The sequence below is a fragment of the Petromyzon marinus genome, chromosome 28 (genome assembly GCF_048934315.1).
Source record: "Petromyzon marinus isolate PM22_M1 ecotype Great Lakes invasive population chromosome 28, UKy_Petmar_22M1.pri1.0, whole genome shotgun sequence".
NCBI classification, from domain to species: domain Eukaryota; kingdom Metazoa; phylum Chordata; class Hyperoartia; order Petromyzontiformes; family Petromyzontidae; genus Petromyzon; species Petromyzon marinus.
Window position 1 is genome coordinate 13006027 of NC_133694.1, and position 21645 is coordinate 13027671.

A 21645-nucleotide genomic window follows, 5' to 3' on the forward strand; every position below is an offset into this window, starting at 1 on the left:
GGAACTCGGGTCGCCGGGTTCATAAACGCAGCGCTCCCCAACACACACACGTGCTCACGTCCTCAGCTCTTCTGTCATGGGGGGGGGGGGGGGGTTATTTGACCATACTTCTCCACGCTGGTCAGTGTGAGTTGGTGAAGACTGTGGGGGCTGGTGGGGGAGGGGGTGCGGTATAGCATAGCGCACGGTGAGCATCGGTGATAGTTCAACCGGGGTTGTGGCCTGGTCTGGGTTTGACCCGGGCAGTCTGGGAGAACGGTGTTTGGGTGACAGCAGTTGATTGATACCGAGATCCCACACCAGTATGTGTTGCACAGGAATTAGCGTCCAACTGATGGAGGAATAAGTCCTTGTTTGGTCTCCAATGGAATCCGTGGCGACCCAAAACACAGTATAACGATGTATTTACACAGCACCGCGCTCCCCCCTGCTCATCACGTAGCTAAGCAGCCTATAACCACCTGGGCTGCTGCCCATCCAAGCACCATCCAGGCTCCAGCGTCCCCTAGCACCTCCGATTAGCACGGTTGGCTACGTACGGTGTGAAAGAAGTTCAACACACATACGTGCAAGCGTGCTTCGCTTCCGAGATCTGACGCTTTTGGGAGGCGCTGGTGGGTGATTTTAGCCGCGTGCAAACGGATTACACGGATAAGTTCATGGGGGGGGGGGGCAAAGCGCGGGTGAATATTGCGGTTTCTACAATGGGTCAAGGAATTCACGAAGCAGACTGCGTACGAAAAAAAACACGCGCCGATGCTCCATCGACGCGGATGTTTGTGTGTGCCAGGGGGAGCAGCACAGACCGGAGCTACTCAGCGCAGACCGGAGAGAGCGAGCATGGAACCAGAGCGAGACGAGCCAGAGCCGCACGCCCTGCTGTGGCAGTGACCCCACGTGTCCCACCGCCACACACTACTACTACACAATACTACTACACAATACTACTACACAATACTACTACACAATACTACTACACAATACTACTACACAATACTACTACACTCTACTACTACACAATACTACCACACAATACTACCACACAATACTACCACACAATACTACCACACAATACTACCACACAATACTACTACACAATACTACTACACAATACTACTACACAATACTACTACACACTACTACTACACACTACTACTACACACAATACTACACAATACTACTACACAATACTACTACACAATACTACTACACAATACTACTACACACTACTACTACACACTACTACTACACACTACTACTACACAACACTACTACACAACACTACTACTACACTCTACTACACAATACTACTACTACACAATACTACTACACAATACTACTACACACTACTACACAATACTACTACACAATACTACTACTAGACACTACTACTACACAATACTACTACTAGACACTACTACACAATACTACTACACAATACTACTACACAATACTACTACACAATACTACTACACACTACTACTACACACTACTACTAGACACTACTACACAATACTACTACACTCTACTACTACACAATACTACTACACACTACTACTACACAATACTACTACTACACAATACTACACAATACTACTACACAATACTACTAGAAACTACTACACAATACTACTACACAATACTACTAGACACTACTACTACACAATACTACTACACTCTACTACACAATACTACTACACAACACTACTACACAATACTACTACACACTACTACTAGACACTACTACTACACAATACTACTACACAATACTACTACACAATACTACTAGACACTACTACTACACAATACTACTACACAATACTACTAGACACTACTACTAGACACTACTACACAATACTACTACTAGACACTACTACACACAATACTACTACTACACAATACTACTAGACACTACTACTAGACACTACTACACAATACTACTACACACTACTACACAATACTACTACACACTACTACACAATACTACTACACAATACTACTAGACACTACTACTACACAATACTACTACACAATACTACTAGACACTACTACTACACAATACTACTACTAGACACTACTACACACAATACTACTACACAATACTACTACACAATACTACTAGACACTACTACACAATACTACTACACACTACTACACAATACTACTACACAATACTACTACACACTACTACACAATACTACTACACAATACTACTACACACTACTAGACACTACTACTAGACACTACTACACTCTACTACTACACAATACTACTACACACTACTACTAGACACTACTACACAATACTAGACACTACTACTAGACACTACTACACTCTACTACTACACAATACTACTAGACACTACTACTAGACACTACTACTACACAATACTACTACACAATACTACTAGACACTACTACACAATACTACTACACACTACTACTACACAATACTACTACACACTACTACTAGACACTACTACACAATACTACTACACAATACTACACTCTACTACTACACAATACTACTACACAATACTACTACACAATACTACTACACACTACTACTACACACTACTACAAGACACTACTACTAGACACTACTACACAATACTACACAATACTACTACACACTACTACTAGACACTACTACACAATACTACTACACAATACTACTACACACTACTACTAGACACTACTACACAATACTACTACACAATACTACTACACACTACTACTAGACACTACTACACAATACTACTACACACTACTACTAGACACTACTACTAGACACTACTACACAATACTACTACACAATACTACTACACAATACTACTACTAGACAATACTACTACACAATACTACTACACACTACTACTAGACACTACTACTACACAATACTACAACACACTACTACTATTATACAATACTGCACACTACTATTAAACACCACTACTGCACACTACTATTACTACACAATACTACACACTACTACTACACAATATTACTGCACACTACTACACATAACACCCCACACTACTATAACGCGATTCAGTGTCTGCTCTGTGTCGCAAAGGCACGCGTCTTATTTCTTCTGTAAAAACAAAGTATTCTTACTTTATCACTCTCGCGCTATCGGCGTGACGGCACGACACCCAACGATCCACTCGGAACTCTCGCAGAGAGAATGCCCCACGGAAGTGGGTCTCGCAGAGTTACTTATGAGATCCCTTCGAGTGACCTCTGAGGGCCACACAGTGAGGGCAACTCCTTCCCACCTGCCCTGTGACTGAGAGTAATGTTCCATCGCACCACAAAAGTGATTATTTTGAAAAATTCCAAGAACTGGGAAAATATCGGTTACTACGTGAGAAAACACCACTGGGTTCGCCACGGTGGCTAGGAGATATTAACTACCTCGCCTGGTATGCAGGAGATCGTAGGTTCAATCCCGACCCTGGCGCCTGCTGTATATTTTAAGTTCGCATGTTCTCACTCCCCGTGATTGTGTGGATTTTTCTACGGATCCTCCGGTTTTTAACAACATCACGCGTTTAGAGTATTGGGCTGCTCTAGATATCCACACGATAAGCCAGCCACTTGGTTGAGCTCTCACTTGTGGCCAGGTCGCTTCTGAAAAAAGATCGACGTCGTAGCTCAGTGGGACTTCACCCGGTAAAACAAAAAAACAAAACTGTCGAACAGTTTCAGTTTAGAAGCCGAAGATGAGCAAAGGGCAACCCCCCCCCCCCATCCCACCCAACCCACTGGCAGAGAGGCCGGCGTTTCCTCCAACTGCGTCGAGGCATCGTCGTGAGCAGAGGAGCCTCGCCTGCGTCCCCACAAGCGTGGAGGGAAACCGATGGCAGCCACTGCACCTCGACGCACGCACACGCGCCCACTCGGTCGCCGCTTGTTGTACTCGGAACACAAAAGCACAAGGAGGAGGGGGCTGGGGGGCACGGTTTTAAGCGCTTCAAAAGCGTTGACGTGCTGCAGACGAACCGATTCACGGAAAAAAAAAACTGTCCAAAAAAACCCCTCGCTGTTGAGGAGACGCTGAATTTCGAAACCAATGCAGAATTTGCTTGCGTCGAACCAACGGCTGCTGAAATGATGCTCTCCCAGAAGGCCGTGCGGCTGATGGGATGTGTAAAGAGTACCTTGATTTTTTTATGCAGAGGGACAGGTACGTGGAGCAGGCATATTGCCTGCTTATTATAGGCAGTGTGGTGCAGGAGTAACACTTGCGCCTTACAGCAAGAAGTGCCTGGGTTCGATTCCCAACACGGGCACTTTTCTGCGTGGAGTTTGTAAGTTCTCCCCCCTGTTCTGCAGAGTGAGTGTGAGTGAGTCAAGTTTGTAAGTTCTCTCTCCCTGTTCTGCAGAGTGAGGTGAGTGTGAGTGAGTCAAGTTTGTAAGTTCTCCCCCCTGTTCTGCAGAGTGAGTGTGAGTGAGTCAAGTTTGTAAGTTCTCTCTCCCTGTTGTGCAGAGTGAGTGTGAGTGAGTCAAGTTTGTAAGTTCTCTCTCCCTGTTCTGCAGAGTGAGTGTGAGTGAGTCAAGTTTGTAAGTTCTCCCCCCTGTTCTGCAGAGTGAGTGTGAGTGAGTCAAGTTTGTAAGTTCTCCCCCCTGTTCTGCAGAGTGAGTGTGAGTGAGTCAAGTTTGTAAGTTCTCTCTCCCTGTTCTGCAGAGTGAGTGTGAGTGAGTCAAGTTTGTAAGTTCTCCCCCCTGTTCTGCAGAGTGAGTGTGAATGAGTCAAGTTTGTAAGTTCTCTCTCCCTGTTCTGCAGAGTGTGAGTGTGGTCTTCGTGTGTGAGGGAGTGTTAGAGTGGGCGAGTGAGAGAGGGTGTGAGTGGCAGCGTGCGTGAGTGAGTTGTGCGAGTTTGTAAGTTCTCCCCCCGGTCTACGTGGATTTCCCCTCTGGATTCTCGAGTTTCCTCTCATAGCTAAGAAACAAAAACCCCACACAATGGAACCGATATGAGTCAAGACATTCCAATGCTGAGAATTTCGCCTTCAAGTTACCCGATGAGGATAGCACAAAGCAGCAGCATCATCGCTCCCCTTACTGCGAACAAAAAAAACTAAATCACTTGGCAGCATCCTTCTGAAAAAGAACCTTGATTATCAGTGAGGCTTTCCTGGGTAAACGAGCATCATGAAAGTAACAACAACGCATATTGTCTTACATTTGCTGATGCTGACAGGGCAATAGAGACACATTTCCTCCGAATAGCCTAAACAGACTGTTAGGGGCAAGTGCTGTTAAGCGAGCACCTATGAAGGCCAGCACATTATACGAAGGGGGTTGGTGGCCAGCACCACGCACATCGCACTAGGTACATATTTGAGGCTGAGTCGACCTAGGGGAGGCCCAGAACCGTTTCAAATATTTGTGACTGCTGTTGGTCGTGAGCGGGAATCGAACTCTGGACACTGGGTTCACAGCACACCGCACTAATCGAGAACCTACCGCTCGATGGCTACACACGCACACATGCACGCTCTCCCCCGTCGTGCGGATACCAGGGAGCAGTTACGCGACTGCGGATGAAACCATCGCCCGTGGCCTGGGGGGGGAGGAGGAGAAGGAGCAACGCGACCCGGCTGGCTCGCCGCTGGCGCTCGGCGAACCACGGAGTGGCTCTCGATCGAAGCCGCTTAGCCCCAGTTATAGCAGAAGAGGCACCGCGACGACACACGCGCCGCTCCTGAGGCGGCTGTCTGGCTCGACTGCCTCAATGTGAACCTGCGGCTGTTGCTCTGCATCCACCTACATCAGCCGTGCGACAAGCAGAAGAGCAGTAGAATGCGACTGGAAACAGGGCAGCAGCCACGGCACCCAGCACCAGAACGTCCACCACCTCTAACCTCGCTCCTCTGCCAAACGGTGACCAGCTCAGCAGGCAGTGTACAGGCCAGACACTAGAGTAACGATGCAGAACACACGAGGGGTGATTGCTAAACTCACACAGCACCGCCCCCCCCCCCCCCCCCCCCCCGAGGAACAAGCCGGCAGTAGGCAACGATGGCTATGGTGTACTGATGATTCCTAACAACGATGTAACACGATTCATCGTTGTTTTTTTGGTTTAGGTCATCTAAAAAAATGTAACTTACACTGTCATCCACCCGACACGGCCAATTCATCTAAAAACTACTCAACTATCTTTTTTATTTTACCAAATAAGGCCCGCTAAGTTGTGCAGCTCTTTTTCAGACGTGACTTGGCTACGAATGATAGCTCAACGACGTAGCTTGTCATGTGGACATTTACAGCAGCCAACCACTAATCTTATCACACATTGCTGCTGATGCAGTGACACGCAGGGCTCGACGGGAGAACTGTCGAGCCTCTGGTCACAACCGCTGGCTCTGGCCGTGCAGAAGTCACCGTGGGCGACAGTAGCAGCGGCAGCTTTACTATTGTCGTTGTTACTATGACTACTCTCAGCAGAATGGGGAGAAGACCGGCGGCCTTGATTCGCATGCCTCACTCCCCCCGTGTGGAGTCGCGGAGTGAGCCCCAAACCGTAGCACCCCGTGGAAGTACAGCGCTAGCGTCTGGTTACAGGGGCTGCTGTTCTCGCGAGTCGACCACTCGACCCTATTTGTGTGTGTCTACGCTCTGCCGTGCCCGGGTCTGCTCCTCTCTCTCTCTCTTGTCCCTGAGCTGTCCCCCGGTTATTGAGACGATGTTTCTGCTCCTGATGTTCTGGCTCCGAACAGCTGCTTTCTTCTGTCTGCTGCTCCAATAGAGGTGTCAGCTGCGTGCGTGTGTGCATGTGGGTGCCGACTGCTCGCTTACGCTCGTCAAGTCTCCGCGCCCATCTCGCTGTGCCGCTTTTACCGCAGTCCTTCTCCCAGCGTCTTTCCGCTGTGTTGCGCTGCGTCCGAGTGCGTTGGCTGCTGAGACTCGCGTTCAGTCCGCGAGTCCGTCCGTTTTCACGGACACAACGAGGCTTCGCAACAAGGCGACTCGTGATATGCGCGTCGCTTTGTGGGCAGGAAGTCAGTGATTTATCATTAAAGCAAAGTGTCTCCAAATAATAATAAGTGTACACTTGTAAAGCGTATTTCATCCGTAGAACCCAATTCGCCACGGTGTGTGGAAAGCGGGAAATAGAAAGAACCTGCGGGGTACACGGCAAGGACCAGGGGGGGTAAATACAAATTTAAAGAGGTGAGTTTTTAAGACGGGACTTACATATATCTTCCTCTATACGAGTCTATGGGTCTCTGTGCGAGTCTGTGGGTCTCTGTCAGCTGAGGAGACGACTTTCTCCACCGACACCGTCTCGTGGCAACAAAGCCGGCGGGCTCGTCGTACCCAACCAGCCAGGGGGCTCGTCGTACCCACCCAGCCACGGGGTCGTCGTACCCTCCCAGCCACGGGGGTCGTCGTACCCACCCAGCCAGGGGCTCGTCGTACCCACCCAGCCAGGGGCTCGTCGTACCCACCCAGCCACGGGGTCGTCGTACCCACCCAGCCACGGGGTCGTCGTACCCACCCAGCCAGGGGCTCGTCGTACCCACCCAGCCACGGAGTCGTCGTACCCACCCAGCCACGGAGTCGTCGTACCCACCCAGCCACGGGGTCGTCGTACCCACCCAGCCACGGGGTCGTCGTACCCACCCAGCCACAGAGCCACCTCCGGCGACCTCCTGCACATGCGTAGGCCCCTTGGTGTCCATGCACCGCTGGACGCGGGCCTCCCCACGGTGCGCAGGTCGCTATTTGGCCATAATTCGCCAAAGTTGGTCGGTGCTGTTCATTTCTTTACAACTGCTTTTTTTGTGATTTCGTTCTTCCCCAAGCGCCTCCGATTAGCATGGCTGGCTACGTGCGGTTGGCTACGTGCGGTGCGAAAGAAGCTCCACATACATACGTACAATGCGTGGGGGGGGGGGGGGTACAGACGCTTAGTACAGTCCAACTAGGGATTCTGCTGCACTGCTTTCTGCTGATAGCAGGAGCAGCCTATAGCGCCTGCTTTATGATTGGCAGTCACCCTCTAAGCACTCCCCAGGCTAAAAACCCTGGTTAGCTTGACATTGGATCACAATCAGCGCCATTCCGGGCAATTTTGTCAGAGGTGCATGATGTCATCAATGGAAATTTTGATGCGGAGGGCGGCAACAATCGGTGACCAATTCACGACAATCGCGGCCGCTCCGCTCGACATCGAACAGAGCAGCGGAGGCTCCTGAGCCCCCGTCCCCAGAGTCTGGCCGAGCCTCACCTCCCCCCCCACAACCCGCGTCGTTCATCGTCGCGTGCCGCTCGCGTTTCGTGCGTGCTCGCGGTGGCTTGAATGTCCAAGGCAGTCGTGGTCACCGAGCCCGCGTGGCGGCACCGAGTCGATCCGCGGTGTTTTCTGCGCTCGCGTCGAGCGTGGCGAGCGAGCCGGCGAACGCCTTCAGAAGCCTCACGGGGCACATGAGAAACCCTGCCGGCGAAAGCTCCAAGCGGGCAGTGGCGTTATACTGCGTGGGCCGTGGTGCGAGACGTGGACCCGCACAGAGATTAATAGACTCACACAGAGACCCACACTCATATTGAGACCGACAGACACATTGAAACCCCCAGACTCATATACAGACCCACAGCCTCACAGAGACCCACAGACTCACATAGAGACCCACATACTCACATAGAGATTCATAGACTCGCGCAGAAACCCAGAGCCTCACACAGAGAGACCGATAGATAAATGATGGAAATGGGCAGCAGTGTTACTCTGCGATTAATGCTTCGAGATTGGTTATCACGGTTGTGCTGTGGACTATCCTGGCTTGTCTGTCGGTGCATGAGATAGCCGAGAAGATAGCCGCATCTGCCTTGCAACGACGTTCCAAACTAAACTTTGAAAACTATTTTTATTTGACTAGGTAATGCGCACTGAGCTATGAATCTCTTTTTCAGAAGCAACCAGGCCACAAATGATAGCTTAAGAAAGTGGCTGATCACGTGGAAATGTATAGCAGCCAATCGCTCAAAACGCATGTTGTTAATTCAGAATGTCTAGGGAAAACTGGAGGAACCGGAGGAACCGGAGGAACCGGAGAAAAATCCTCGCGACCACGGGGAGAGACACATGCAAACTCCAAATATACAGCAGGCGTCAGGGACCGAGATTGAACAACCCACGGCCTCCTGTATACCAGGTGAGGCAGTTAACATCTCGCCACCGCGGCCGCCCCCTGCGTCTACAAGATCGGCCCGCTAAGGATCGTGAAGCAACAGCCACGTTCCAAACACCCCCACTACGCCCCCCAGCTTTAGAAATCGAGGCAACGGAATTAATGAGCCCGGTCAGCGTGGCTCATTATTTTCTCCCTCTATGTTGTGAGTCACCACCCAGGGGTTGGCTCTGCCCCTCCCCCTGACGTCACCTCCAAACATTCCTGAACGTCACGCGATGATTTATGTCCCTCTGAGTAAGAGGCGATGATGGCACTCTCGGCAGTTACGAGTGATCTTAATGATTTTTTTTAATGTATTTATGCCGCGTTGCGGCTCCAGATAAAATGAAAGCAAACGCGCAGCCCTGCGATGTTCTGCTGCTCACGCCACTGGTGGAGCTGAACCCTCGAAAGTCCCGCTGGAGGGTTTTTGGCCGACTCTGCCAAGCGAGACCAGACATCCCGGAATAGGTGGGGAGTACCCACATGCAACTGCCGCGTCTGCAGATCGAGTCGATGCGGTGTGCCCTCGGGATACCTCTCTCGCCTGGTACGGAGGAGGCCGTGGGTTCGACCCCAACCCTGACGTCTGCTGTATATTTGGAGTTTGCGTGTTCTCCCCGTGATGGCATTGATTACTCTCTAGGTCCTCCCGTGTTTTCCTCCACATTGAGAAACACGCATTTACAGTATTTTGCTACTGCTATAAATTTCTACGTAAGCCACTTCGTTGAGCTATCATTTGTGGCCAGGTCTCTTCTGAAAAAGAGCTAGCGGGCCTTACCTGGTAAATAACAACAAAAAGTACAGTTCATTGCAACTAGAAATGTGCATACCCTTTGGATCTTTCGGTAAGTCACGTAGGTAGAAATAAAACAAAATACATCACGACGTTTCGATAGCAACACGCCGCTGTCGCGATTTTCACCTGAAGACGACTGCTTGTGTTGCTATCGAAACGTCGTGATTTATTTTGTTTTATTTCCAGCTACGTGACCTTACCGAAAGAACCAAAGGGTATGGATTCCTGCAGTCACGAAAGCTTCAAATCAAGAAATGTGCAGTGAACACCTAAGGGGCTATCTGCCCATGGTTCGTGATGACGATGACGATGACGACGATGACAACGATGATGCAAACGCTCTGCATCCAAGCACGGCCAGGAAGGAATTGCAGCGGGGAAGAGAGTCGAGGCGAGGCCGAAGCATGTCGCCTGTGGCTCCCACGTGGGAGTGCCATCGATGGGGCACGAGGGAAAGCCAAAAGGGAAGGCAGGGGACAGCCAGCACACGCCACCAGCCAGATGTCACCACTGGCCGGCACGAGTCTCCAGACTGTGTAATGGATGTGGGTGTGAAAAAAACCTTTGGAGCTCATCGGATTCCTCCTGCAGTCTTAATAAATACAATTTTTGAATCTGTTCCTCCGAATTTTCTTTCATGCGGGTCCTGCCAAGCCGGGGTGGTGGGGGAGATCAGGGGCGGAGCCAGGATTTTCAGCCTGGGGTGACATTCAACATTTTTTTATTTCAAGAATGATTAGGGAGTCAGGCTGTTGAACTAGACACCATCGGTTGGCGACACACTCTGACAATGCAGTTGCATGGAGTCCGCCAGACCGAGTGTCGTACACTTATACGCAGAATGTTTCAGATTTTCGATTTTTAATTTTTTTTCGGGGGTGACAATTGTCTACCCTGTCACCCCCCTGGCTCCGCCCCTGGGGGCGATGATGCTTCTCCTGGGTGTAATTCCTATTGAATAATTTGCTGGTGATGTTTAAAGAACTGAGATTTGTTTTTGACAAATACCAGTTACATTGTTTGGGAGGTTATTTAGTTACGGAAGAAAACCGGAGAACTCGGAGGAAACCCCGCACGCAACAAAGGGTAGGGAGGACGCCAGACAACCCACTTTGAAAGGCGCTCGAGTCGGGAATCAAACCCAGGTGCTTGTTGCTGTGTGCTGTGAGTGTCACCACCGCGCAATCATCCTCCTGGCCGTTCCCCAGGCACCCCCGGGAGAGCCGTTCCCCAGTCACCCCGGGGAGAGCCGTTCCCCAGTCACCCCCGGGGAGAGCCGTTCCCCAGTCACCCCGGGGAGAGCCGTTCCCCAGTCACCCCGGGGAGAGCCGTTCCCCAGTCACCCCCGGGGAGAGCCGTTCCCCAGTCACCCCCGGGGAGAGCCGTTCCCCAGTCACCCGCGGGGAGAGCCGTTCCCCAGTCACCCCCGGGGAGAGCCGTTCCCCAGGCACCCCCGGGGAGAGCCGTTCCCTAGGCACCCCCGGGGAGAGCCGTTCTCCAGTCACCCCGGGGAGAGCCGTTCCCCAGGCACCCCCGGGAGAGCCGTTCCCCAGGCACCCCCGGGAGAGCCGTTCCCCAGTCACCCCGGGGAGAGCCGTTCCCCAGTCACCCCGGGGAGAGCCGTTCCCCAGTCACCCCGGGGAGAGCCGTTCCCCAGTCACCCCCGGGGAGAGCCGTTCCCCAGTCACCCCCGGGGAGAGCCGTTCCCCAGTCACCCGCGGGGAGAGCCGTTCCCCAGTCACCCCCGGGGAGAGCCGTTCCCCAGGCACCCCCGGGGAGAGCCGTTCCCCAGTCACCCCCGGGGAGAGCCGTTCCCCAGGCACCCCCGGGGAGAGCCGTTCCCCAGTCACCCGCGGGGAGAGCCGTTCCCCAGTCACCCCCGGGGAGAGCCGTTCCCCAGGCACCCCCGGGGAGAGCCGTTCCCCAGGCACCCCCGGGGAGAGCCGTTCCCCAGGCACCCCCGGGGAGAGCCGTTCCCCAGGCACCCCCGGGGAGAGCCGTTCCCCAGGCACCCCCGGGAGAGCCGTTCCCCAGGCAGGGGTTAATGCTAAAGCCGATGCCAAGCCAGCAATGTGTGCATGCTGTGATTATTGACTGCCGGGTGTGGTTATGTAAGCATGGGCGTGCTACTCTGCTTTGTCACACGCACACAGCACAAAGATATACAGTACACACACACAGGGTGCAGATTCACAGGACACACAGCACGAAAATACATAGACACACAGCACTGGACACGCACACACGCACGTGTGCATGCCAAGCCACTCCATTGCAGTTTGCGGGGTCGTGGGGGGGGGGTGACTTTCACCACAATTTCATCGCGCTGGTCAGCGTGGCAGAGTGAAGACAGGGAGCATAGACGCAGGAGCTTAGTACGGTACAACGACGGACCTTGCTGCACGGCGCACGAGCAACCCCCCGCCGTGGCCGATGACACCTGTTGGCCGCACGGCGCTACAGACTCGCAGACACAGCGGCCTGGAAGCTCCCACACACCCGGCGTGGGACCGTAGCGAGCTCCGCAGACTTGCCCCGCTCAGCCTGCACGGGGAACTGCACGCGCCACTCCAACCACACTCCACGTGGCAGTGGGGTCGCGCTGCCAACTCCCGACCGCCTTTGTCTCCCCGACGCCGAGACGAGTCGCAAGTGGTTTTTATTTTAACGAAGTTGCCACACGAGTGAGTACTTGTTGCGGCTGCAGAGGAACCGGTTGACGCAGTGTGCGTGTGTGGTCATGCAAACGTTGACGCGACGCGCACGGACAAAGAATGCCCAGATACAAAGATCCCCCGTGTAGCCTTAATGGACTGTTGGGGCAAGTGCTGTTAGCGAACACCTATGAAGGCCGGCACGGCACACGAGGGGGTGGGTGGCCAGCACCACGCCTTTGTCTCCCTCGTGACGATGTTTAGACACCGCACCATCTACTAGTTTGAGGCTGAGTCGATCTAGGGGAGGAACGACACACACAATCACACACACCACGACACACACACAAAGACCTCACGACACACAATCACACACACCAAGGCATGTATACAGCACACGCCTCGAACACACACACAACGCGTATACATATCCCCCGTATAGCCTTAAACAGATTGTTGGGGCCAGTGTTGTTAGAGAGCACCTATGCACACACATACACTTAACCGCTGGCATGCATCACTGTGCGTGGTGGTGGTGCTTGTGCCAGGCTAGTTGCATATTGAGCACACACACAACACAATCAGACCAATTGTACCATTTCACACACAGCCCCAGCACAGCGGGATTCCCACGAGCACACACACACACCGCCAAGACAAAGAGCCTCAACTTAGACGCCCTCAGTGGAACTACCTACTACAGAGACGGTCTGTGGGCGAAGCTCTGGGCCAGCTCGTGTGGAAGCCGGCACCGACAAACTGGTGCCCGGAGCCTGCACAGATCCCCCCGTATCACCTGCACAGGCTGTCGGTTCTGAGTGCGGTTAGCGAGCTCCTGTTTTAAGGCCGCGACGGAAAACCACGGGGGCGCGCGCTGTGGTCAGCACCACGCCCGGCCGCCTTTGTCTCTCCGGTGCTCATGTTTACACACCGCACCGGGTACGGTACTCATTTGAGGGCTGAGTCAACCTAGGGGGAGGGCCCCGGAGCGGTTTCCGATAATCATTGCTGGTGTTGGCCGTGAGCAGGAATCGAACTGGGGGTCGCTACTGCACTCGCCCAACGTGAGAGAGGGAGGGTGGAGTGGAGTGGTCGGAAGGAGGCATTGAGGCGAGAGGCCAGGAATCCCTCAGGGGATAGAGATCCAACCTCAAGAGACCCACAGAGATCCAACCTCAAGAGGCCCACAGAGATCCAACCTCAAGAGACCCACAGAGATCCAACCTCAAGAGACCCACAGAGATCCAACCCCCAAGAGACCCACAGAGATCCAACCTCAAGAGACCCACAGAGATCCACCCTCAAGAGACCCACAGAGATCCAACCTCAAGAGACCCACAGAGATCCATCCTCAAGAGACCAACAGAGATCCAACCTCAAGAGACCCACAGAGATCCAACCTCAAGAGACCCACAGAGATCCAACCTCAAGAGACCCACAGAGATCCACCCTCAAGAGACCCACAGAGATTCAACCTCAAGAGACCCTCAAGAGGCCCACAGAGATCCAACCTCAAGAGACCCACAGAGATCCAACCTCAAGAGACCCACAGAGATCCATCCTCAAGAGACCCACAGAGATCCAACCTCAAGAGACCCACAGAGATCCATCCTCAAGAGACCCACAGAGATCCAACCCCCAAGAGACCCACAGAGATCCATCCCCAAGAGACCCACAGAGATCCAACCCCCAAGAGACCCACAGAGATCCAACCTCAAGAGACCCACAGAGATCCATCCCCAAGAGACCCACAGAGATCCAACCCCCAAGAGACCCACAGAGATCCATCCCCAAGAGACCCACAGAGATCCAACCCCCAAGAGACCCACAGAGATCCAACCTCAAGAGACCCACAGAGATCCATCCCCAAGAGACCCACAGAGATCCAACCCCCAAGAGACCCACAGAGATCCATCCCCAAGAGACCCACAGAGCTCCAACCCCCAAGAGACCCACAGAGATCCAACTCCCAAGAGACCCACAGAGATCCATCCCCAAGAGACCCACAGAGATCCAACCCCCAAGAGACCCGGGCGAACCGGGCAACTCCTACACGCGGTGGCGGCGATGGCACACCTATTTCAATGCCAGCTTCCGTGACGTAAGCACACAGCTTACGTGACACACTCACAGTGCACGTGACACACTCACAGTGCACGTGACACACTCACAGTGCACGTGACACACACACAGTGCACGTGACACACACACACAGTGCACGTGACAACTCCTATCACACAGGTGGCCTGGCACACGGAGCGCGTGGCAGGGTCCCCATCGTGCCTGTGCGCGCCCTCCCGACCCCCTCTCGTGTTTCTCATCCCCGTCACTCCTGCTGTGGGGACACAGTGGCTCGTTTGTTTCTCTGTGTCCCCGTGTGTCCCCGTGTGTCCCCGTGTCTTTGTGTACCTGTGTCTTTGTGTATCTGTGTCTTTGTGTATCTGTGTCTTAGTCTCCCTGTCCCCGTGTCTCTGGGTCTCCCCGTGTCTCTGGGTCTCCCCGTGTCGCTGTGTCTCCCCGTATCTCTGGGTCTCCCGTGTCGCTGTGTCTCCCCGTGTCTCTGGGTCTCCCCGTGTTGCTGTGTCTCCCCGTGTCTCTGGGTCTCCCCGTGTCTCTGGGTCTCCCCGTGTCTCTGGATCTCCCCGTGTCTCTGGGTCTCCCCGTGTCGCTGTGTCTCCCCGTGTCTCTGGGTCTCCCCGTGTCGCTGTGTCTCCCCGTGTCTCTGGGTCTCCCCGTGTCTCTGTGTCTCCCCGTGTCTCTGGGTCTCCCCGTGTCTCTGGGTCTCCCCGTGTCTCTGGGTCTCCCCGTGTCTCTGGATCTCCCCGTGTCTCTGGGTCTCCCCGTGTCGCTGTGTCTCCCCGTGTCGCTGTGTCTCCCCGTGTCTCTGGGTCTCCCCGTATCTCTGGGTCTCCCCGTGTCTCTGGGTCTCCCCGTGTCGCCGTGTCTCCCCGTGTCTCTGGGTCTCCCGTGTCGCTGTGTCTCCCCGTGTCTCTGGGTCTCCCCGTGTCTCTGGATCTCTCCGTGTCTCTGTGTCTCCCCGTGTCGCTGTGTCTCCCCGTGTCTCTGGGTCTCCCCGTGTCGCTGTGTCTCCCCGTGTCTCTGGGTCTCCCCGTGTCTCTGGGTCTCCCCGTGTCGCCGTGTCTCCCCGTGTCTCTGGGTCTCCCCGTGTCGCTGTGTCTCCCCGTGTCTCTGGGTCTCCCCGTGTCTCTGGGTCTCCCCGTGTCTCTGGGTCTCCCCGTGTCTCTGGATCTCTCCGTGTCTCTGTGTCTCCCCGTGTCGCTGTGTCTCCCCGTGTCTCTGGGTCTCCCCGTGTCTCTGGGTCTCCCCGTGTCTCTGGGTCTCCCCGTGTCTCTGGGTCTCCCCGTGTCGCTGTGTCTCCCCGTGTCGCTGTCTCCCCGTGTCTCTGGGTCTTCCCGTGTCGCTGTGTCTCCCCGTGTCTCTGGGTCTCCCCGTGTCTCCCCGTGTCTCTGTGTCTCCCCGTGTCGCTGTGTCTCCCCGTGTCTCTGGGTCTCCCCGTGTCGCTGTGTCTCCCCGTGTCTCTGGGTCTCCCCGTGTCTCTGGGTCTCCCCGTGTCGCTGTGTCTCCCCGTGTCTCTGGGTCTCCCCGTGTCGCTGTGTCTCCCCGTGTCTCTGGGTCTCCCCGTGTCTCTGGGTCTCCCCGTGTCTCTGGGTCTCCCCGTGTCTCTGGGTCTCCCCGTGTCGCTGTGTCTCCCCGTGTCGCTGTCTCCCCGTGTCTCTGGGTCTTCCCGTGTCGCTGTGTCTCCCCGTGTCTCTGGGTCTCCCCGTGTCTCCCCGTGTCTCTGTGTCTCCCCGTGTCGCTGTGTCTCCCCGTGTCTCTGGGTCTCCCAGTGTCTCTGTGTCTCCCCGTGTCTCTGGGTCTCCCCGTGTCTCTGTGTCTCCCCGTGTCGCTGTGTTTCCCCGTGTCTCTGTGTCTCCCCGTGTCTCTGTGTCTCCCCGTGTCTCTGGGTCTCCCCGTGTCTCTGTGTCTCCCCGTGTCTCTGTGTCTCCCCGTGTCGCTGTGTTTCCCCGTGTCTCTGGGTCTCCCCGTGTCGCTGTGTCTCCCGTGTCGCTGTGTCTCCCCGTGTCTCTGGGTCTCCCCGTGTCGCTGTGTCTCCCCGTGTCGCTGTGTCTCCCCGTGTCTCTGTGTCTCCCCGTGTCTCTGTGTCTCCCCGTGTCTCTGGGTCTCCCCGTGTCTCTGTGTCTCCCCGTGTCTCTGTGTCTCCCCGTGTCTCTGTGTCTCCCCGTGTCTCTGGGTCTCCCCGTGTCTCTGTGTCTCCCCGTGTCCGTGCTCACCTGGGCTGTGTTCGTGGTCTCCTCGCCTCGACGGAGCCGTCCGCTCAGTAACTCGAGGGAGGCGTTCCGCTCCCACACAGCACCGGGAGCAGCAAGAAACGGCAGCGGCGGCAGCTGCACTTGGGGGTTCAGCAGGAAACGCCTCGCCCCAGTGCCTGCTCTCTCAGCTTCTGCCCAAACCTTCCCAGATGCCTGCAAGCTCCTACGGTCCTCCGACTACTCTTCCTCTCAGCCTCCTCCTACTCGATGTCCCAATCTATTCCTCACTCTCGTCCTCACTATCCTACTTCACCCCGAACTCTACCCACTGCACCTCCTCACTCGAGCCCTCGACAACGCTCTCTCTCTCTCTCTCAACCCACTGCAGCCTACTTCACTCTCCTACGACTCTCCGCACTCTCGGCAGTGATTGATGCCTTGCCGTCTGCTCTGGACTTGCCTCGGACTCACAAAGACGCCGCCTCTCCCCGCCACCCACACCACGCGCACCAGTAGCCACGTCCGGCCACTCCCCCATCCGCCGCCTCGCTCCCCTCGGGCCCCCCCCCTCCGCCCCCCCTCCGCCTCCCTCCCCTCGCCCCCCTCCTTCCCCTCGCTCCCCTCCCTCCCCTCGCCCCCCCTCTCCCTCCCAGCCGCGGTGCACTGCAGTGCCGCCACCCCCGCCTCCGCCTTCACGACGGGGAGAAAAGTCTCCTGAAGCGTTCACACATCGCAGCCAGCCAGATCACAGCGGGATTCAACGATACAGTACACAACAAGGTTTTATTTTAGTTGACCAGGTAAGGCCCACTGAGAGCTCTCTTTTTCAGAAGCCACCTGGCCACAGATTAACCAGATCACAGCGTGGTTTGGACTTTTTATTTAGATTTGCTACGCAGGATGATCCGTTTAACCAGTTGCCCCGCTACTTCACACGGAATATCCGTGGTGCCGTGAGCACAGCTACAACAACAAAAACGTCTATTGGAATATTGCACAAAATGGTAAGTCACACCACAATGCGGTTAGCAAGCTGACGAAAGTGGTTAGCTCACAACGCGGTTAGCCGGATCACAGCGTGGGTAACCAGATGACGAAGTGGTTAGCCAGATCACAATGCGGTTAAGCAGCTCACAAAAGTGGTTAGATCACAATGCGGTTGGATCACAGGGTGGTCAACCAAGACAGTGCAGCACTGCTTCTCTGTTTACCCAGCTGCTCCCGTTGATATTCCACCACGGCGCTACCGAGCTGTGATCTCGGGTTGCGCGCAGTGCGTGAGTGGCGCGAGATGGCACGAGCGAGCAGTGATCAACTTCTGCTCTCTCTCTGGCATGATGGCAGGAGCAACATGTTCAGGAGTTAGATGCCAATGTACGCTGTTAGCCACGACGAGAGGGCTTTAGCAGAGAGTGCGTAGTTGTGCTGTTCATCCTCCGTTGAAGGAGCGCATACTACAATACGGTCAATAGTTTGGGTCGCATTGCCACAATCTCACGACTGTGGCTTGCCTCTTGAATTTTCCATTTTGAAAGATGTGCGCATCGACCTGTCGATTTTCTAATGCGGTTGATGGTTACACGAGCGGCGTGGGTGGGTGAGTGCGTGAATGTGGGAGTGGGTGAATGGAGTGAGTGAATAAAGGGGTGAGTGAATTGATGGTCACACCTGTGGCGAGTGGATGGTTGAATGGGTGTGATGAATTGGAGAGCGAGATGGTTCCACCAGTGTCTTCGACGGGGAAGGTCAAAGACAGGAGGTGCGACGTTTGAGTCTACAATGGCGGAGTTTTATTCTGAACGCCCGCGTTCCACTTTCACCAGCGACCTTCTGGATCCGGGCGAGTCTTGGATGGCGACAGCAGCGCGACCCCAGAAGGGATGGGATCGGCACTTGAGTAGTCTGTGGTGAGGAACATTGTGGATATCTTGATTGATGGATAGGCGGTTGTCGTTGGCCAGAGAACACGTGTCAATTCCCGTGCAGATTGTGCGCCTGTGTGGATATTTGGTGGCTGGGTGGCACAATGTTCGCCAGAACAGTGGAGCCAAGGGGTTGGTATCGGTTCCGTTATTATTAAGCCTGGTTACCAGGAAAGCCTCACCGAGTCACGGGTCCTCTGTCGAGTTCATGCGGACGCGAGTAAATTTCAATGAATTTGCAGGGAATTGACACGTGTTCTCTGGCCAACGACAACCGCCTATCCATCAATCAAGATATCCACAATGTTCCTCACCACAGGAACATTGTGATCCCATTTGGAGTTTGCAAGTTATTGTGATCCCATTTGGAGTTTGCAAGTTATCCCGTGGTCGAGCGGATTTTTCTACGGGTCCTCTGGGTTTCCCCCCCCCCCCCCCTCCACGTTTCGGCACATGCATCGAGTATTTGGGTGCCATAAATGTCAACACGATAAACCACTTCGTTGAGCCATCATTCGTGGCCAGGTCGCTTCTGAAAAGAGCTACATTGCTCAGTGGGCCTCACCCGGCAAGAGAAAGAGTTCGAGACTCGGGTCGCAGGGGCAATGTGCGGCCTCCATGTGATCTGCAGGGGCCAGTGCAGCAACCAACCATTGTACTCTACAGTCGTATGGTTTACCACCAGCCCGTACTGTCCGGCGGTGGGTTGAGTATGGCGACCCCCCCCCCCCTTTCCCCAACAGTGGAGTGACCCATGGACTGGCGCGTGTGTATTACAATCTCCGCGGGGAGAGCGACTGCCTCTGCACGCCGTCTGTAAAAGCGGACCCGAGGTTAACCAGGCGCCGGGCTGGCTACTCCATCTGCGCTCGAACTTTGGCTTTCAGCTGCTAGCCATCACCGCATTTGCGGTCGTCTGGAACGCTCGTCCGATATTAGGACGCCACTATATTGAAAAAAACTCATTTATTTTAGAGCTTGTGTTTAGTTTGTACTTCCGCACCCACGATTAGCACGGTCGGCTAACCTACGGTGCGAAATAAGTTTAACAAACTACTAACGAACGTTAAGCCATGAATTAACCCGACACTACAGCGCCCTCTGGTGACCATACCCACCTCGCTCGAGTCACGCCGCGACTGGGAGAAATATCGCTAGGGTGGTCAGACGCGACACGAGCTGCTTTATAGCTGATCGCCTTGTATACAGAAGCACATGGGTTCGATCCCGACCCTGGCGCCTGTACATTTGGAATCGATCTCTCTCCGTGGCCGTGTGGAATTTTTCTCCAGGTCCTCTTCACATTTAGAAACATGCCTTTAGACGGCCTTGGAGTATTTGGACACTGCTAGACACATCTACGCAAGCCACTACGTTGCACTGTGGCCAAGTCGCTTTTGAAAACAAGCGATATAGCTCAGTGGACCTTACCTGGTAAAATAAAAAGTTGTGCTTAAATGAAGAGCTCTTTTGGGCAATGGTCCTCACGACAGGGTTGGTTGGCGCATTCAACCGCTTTGGCCCACCACTGCCAAAGCAGCAGCGTCAAAATGTGTACCAATGACTAGAAGAGTCCAAAAATTGATGCGAACCAAAATAAACTTAAATTAGTAATTGCGTCAAAAGGAAGCAATCCATGCCAGTTATAAACAGGCGTGCATTGTACGTGTGCAACATTGAATTGATTGGACAACAGGAAGTGACCAACTTTTGATTACAAGATTTGACCGACAGCTTTCAAGTAAAACCGTTGAAAAAAAGCGCCTAATTTCTGCTCAGCCGGGATTACGCAGCAACATCGCCACCCCCGCTGCAAAGCGTGGCAGGACACCTTCGTGAAGTCAACTATGCGAGGTTTTCCTGCGAGCACAAGCATAATTAAAGGCCAGCCACACGAGCCGTCCTGACATGGGAACCTTGTTCAGGTCAGCATCACCACGAACACTTGGTTCACTCCCCAGTCGCTTGTGGGATGAAGGCTCCGATTTGGAAAACCTCCCTATAAAACACCCCCCCCCCCCCCACCCTTCCTACGAAATCTGTATCTGGAGTTCTACGTCCTTTACTTTCCCTTGGGTGGGGGTCCCGCGTCCCCTGCGTAACCCCTACACCCCCCCCCCCCTCCAATAACAAAGCGAATGTACCGGTAAACAACCCGGAGTCGACAACGTTGGGTGTGGCCACCAGATCCTTGCATTCGAGCAGGAAACAGCCAGTGCAGAGGGAGCCGCAACGACAGATGCGTGCAGGAGCTAGAGGCAATTAGGGCTGCAGAATATTCTAGATCGCCGGACCTGCCTTGGGTCAGTTGGATGCAGTAGATAGGCTGCATAAAACCAGGCCACGGGTAGGAAATATCCCCCCCCCCATTTGCAGAGTAGCTGCTGTACCCCGTACCAAAAAAACTCGGCTATAAACCTTAAAATCGCCCAACCACACCCCTCAATGCTGTCATCATGCCCTCTAACGCTACAGTTCTCCAGGCAGTTTGAAGACATTTTGGAAACACCATTGGTAAAAATCGACTAAAAAGGTCCGACACCTCATTGACTAGGCAGGCATGTAGTGGCACAGCAGTTGGCATGGGCCCTGGTACAAGGAATTTATCAATTGTGCCCTGGCAAATTTCGTGCTCCTTCTGCAGCACCATCTGGCAAATTGCACTCCCTCTAGCCCTCCCTCCCCTCCACGCAGACACTTCCCAGGAAGCATTCCAACATTGGACGTTCACTTGGTCTATAGCACGAGACACCATACAGCTTTCCATCGAAAAAAAAAGCGATAATGAAAAAGGGCCCCATTCGGTAAAAAG

General features: G+C 53.9%; 1 protein-coding gene across 2 annotated transcripts in view; it reads right to left on the bottom strand.

The window, feature by feature from the left end:
• The window catches only part of LOC116947034 (transmembrane protein 51), a 41439-nt gene extending 24367 nt beyond the window's left edge, over positions 1-17072 (bottom strand). The window contains exon 1 of one of the 2 annotated variants that reach the window (XM_032962403.2): positions 16933-17072. Coding sequence is in view for 1 of the 2 variants with exons in the window: in XM_032962402.2 (XP_032818293.1) it covers positions 3768-3808 (41 nt within the window). In the remaining variant the exon portion in view is untranslated. Of the gene's footprint in view, positions 1-3767; positions 4043-16932 lie in introns of those variants that run through there. The other variant, XM_032962402.2, reaches the window with a different exon arrangement.
• Between the last annotated feature and the right edge of the window lie 4573 nt (positions 17073-21645).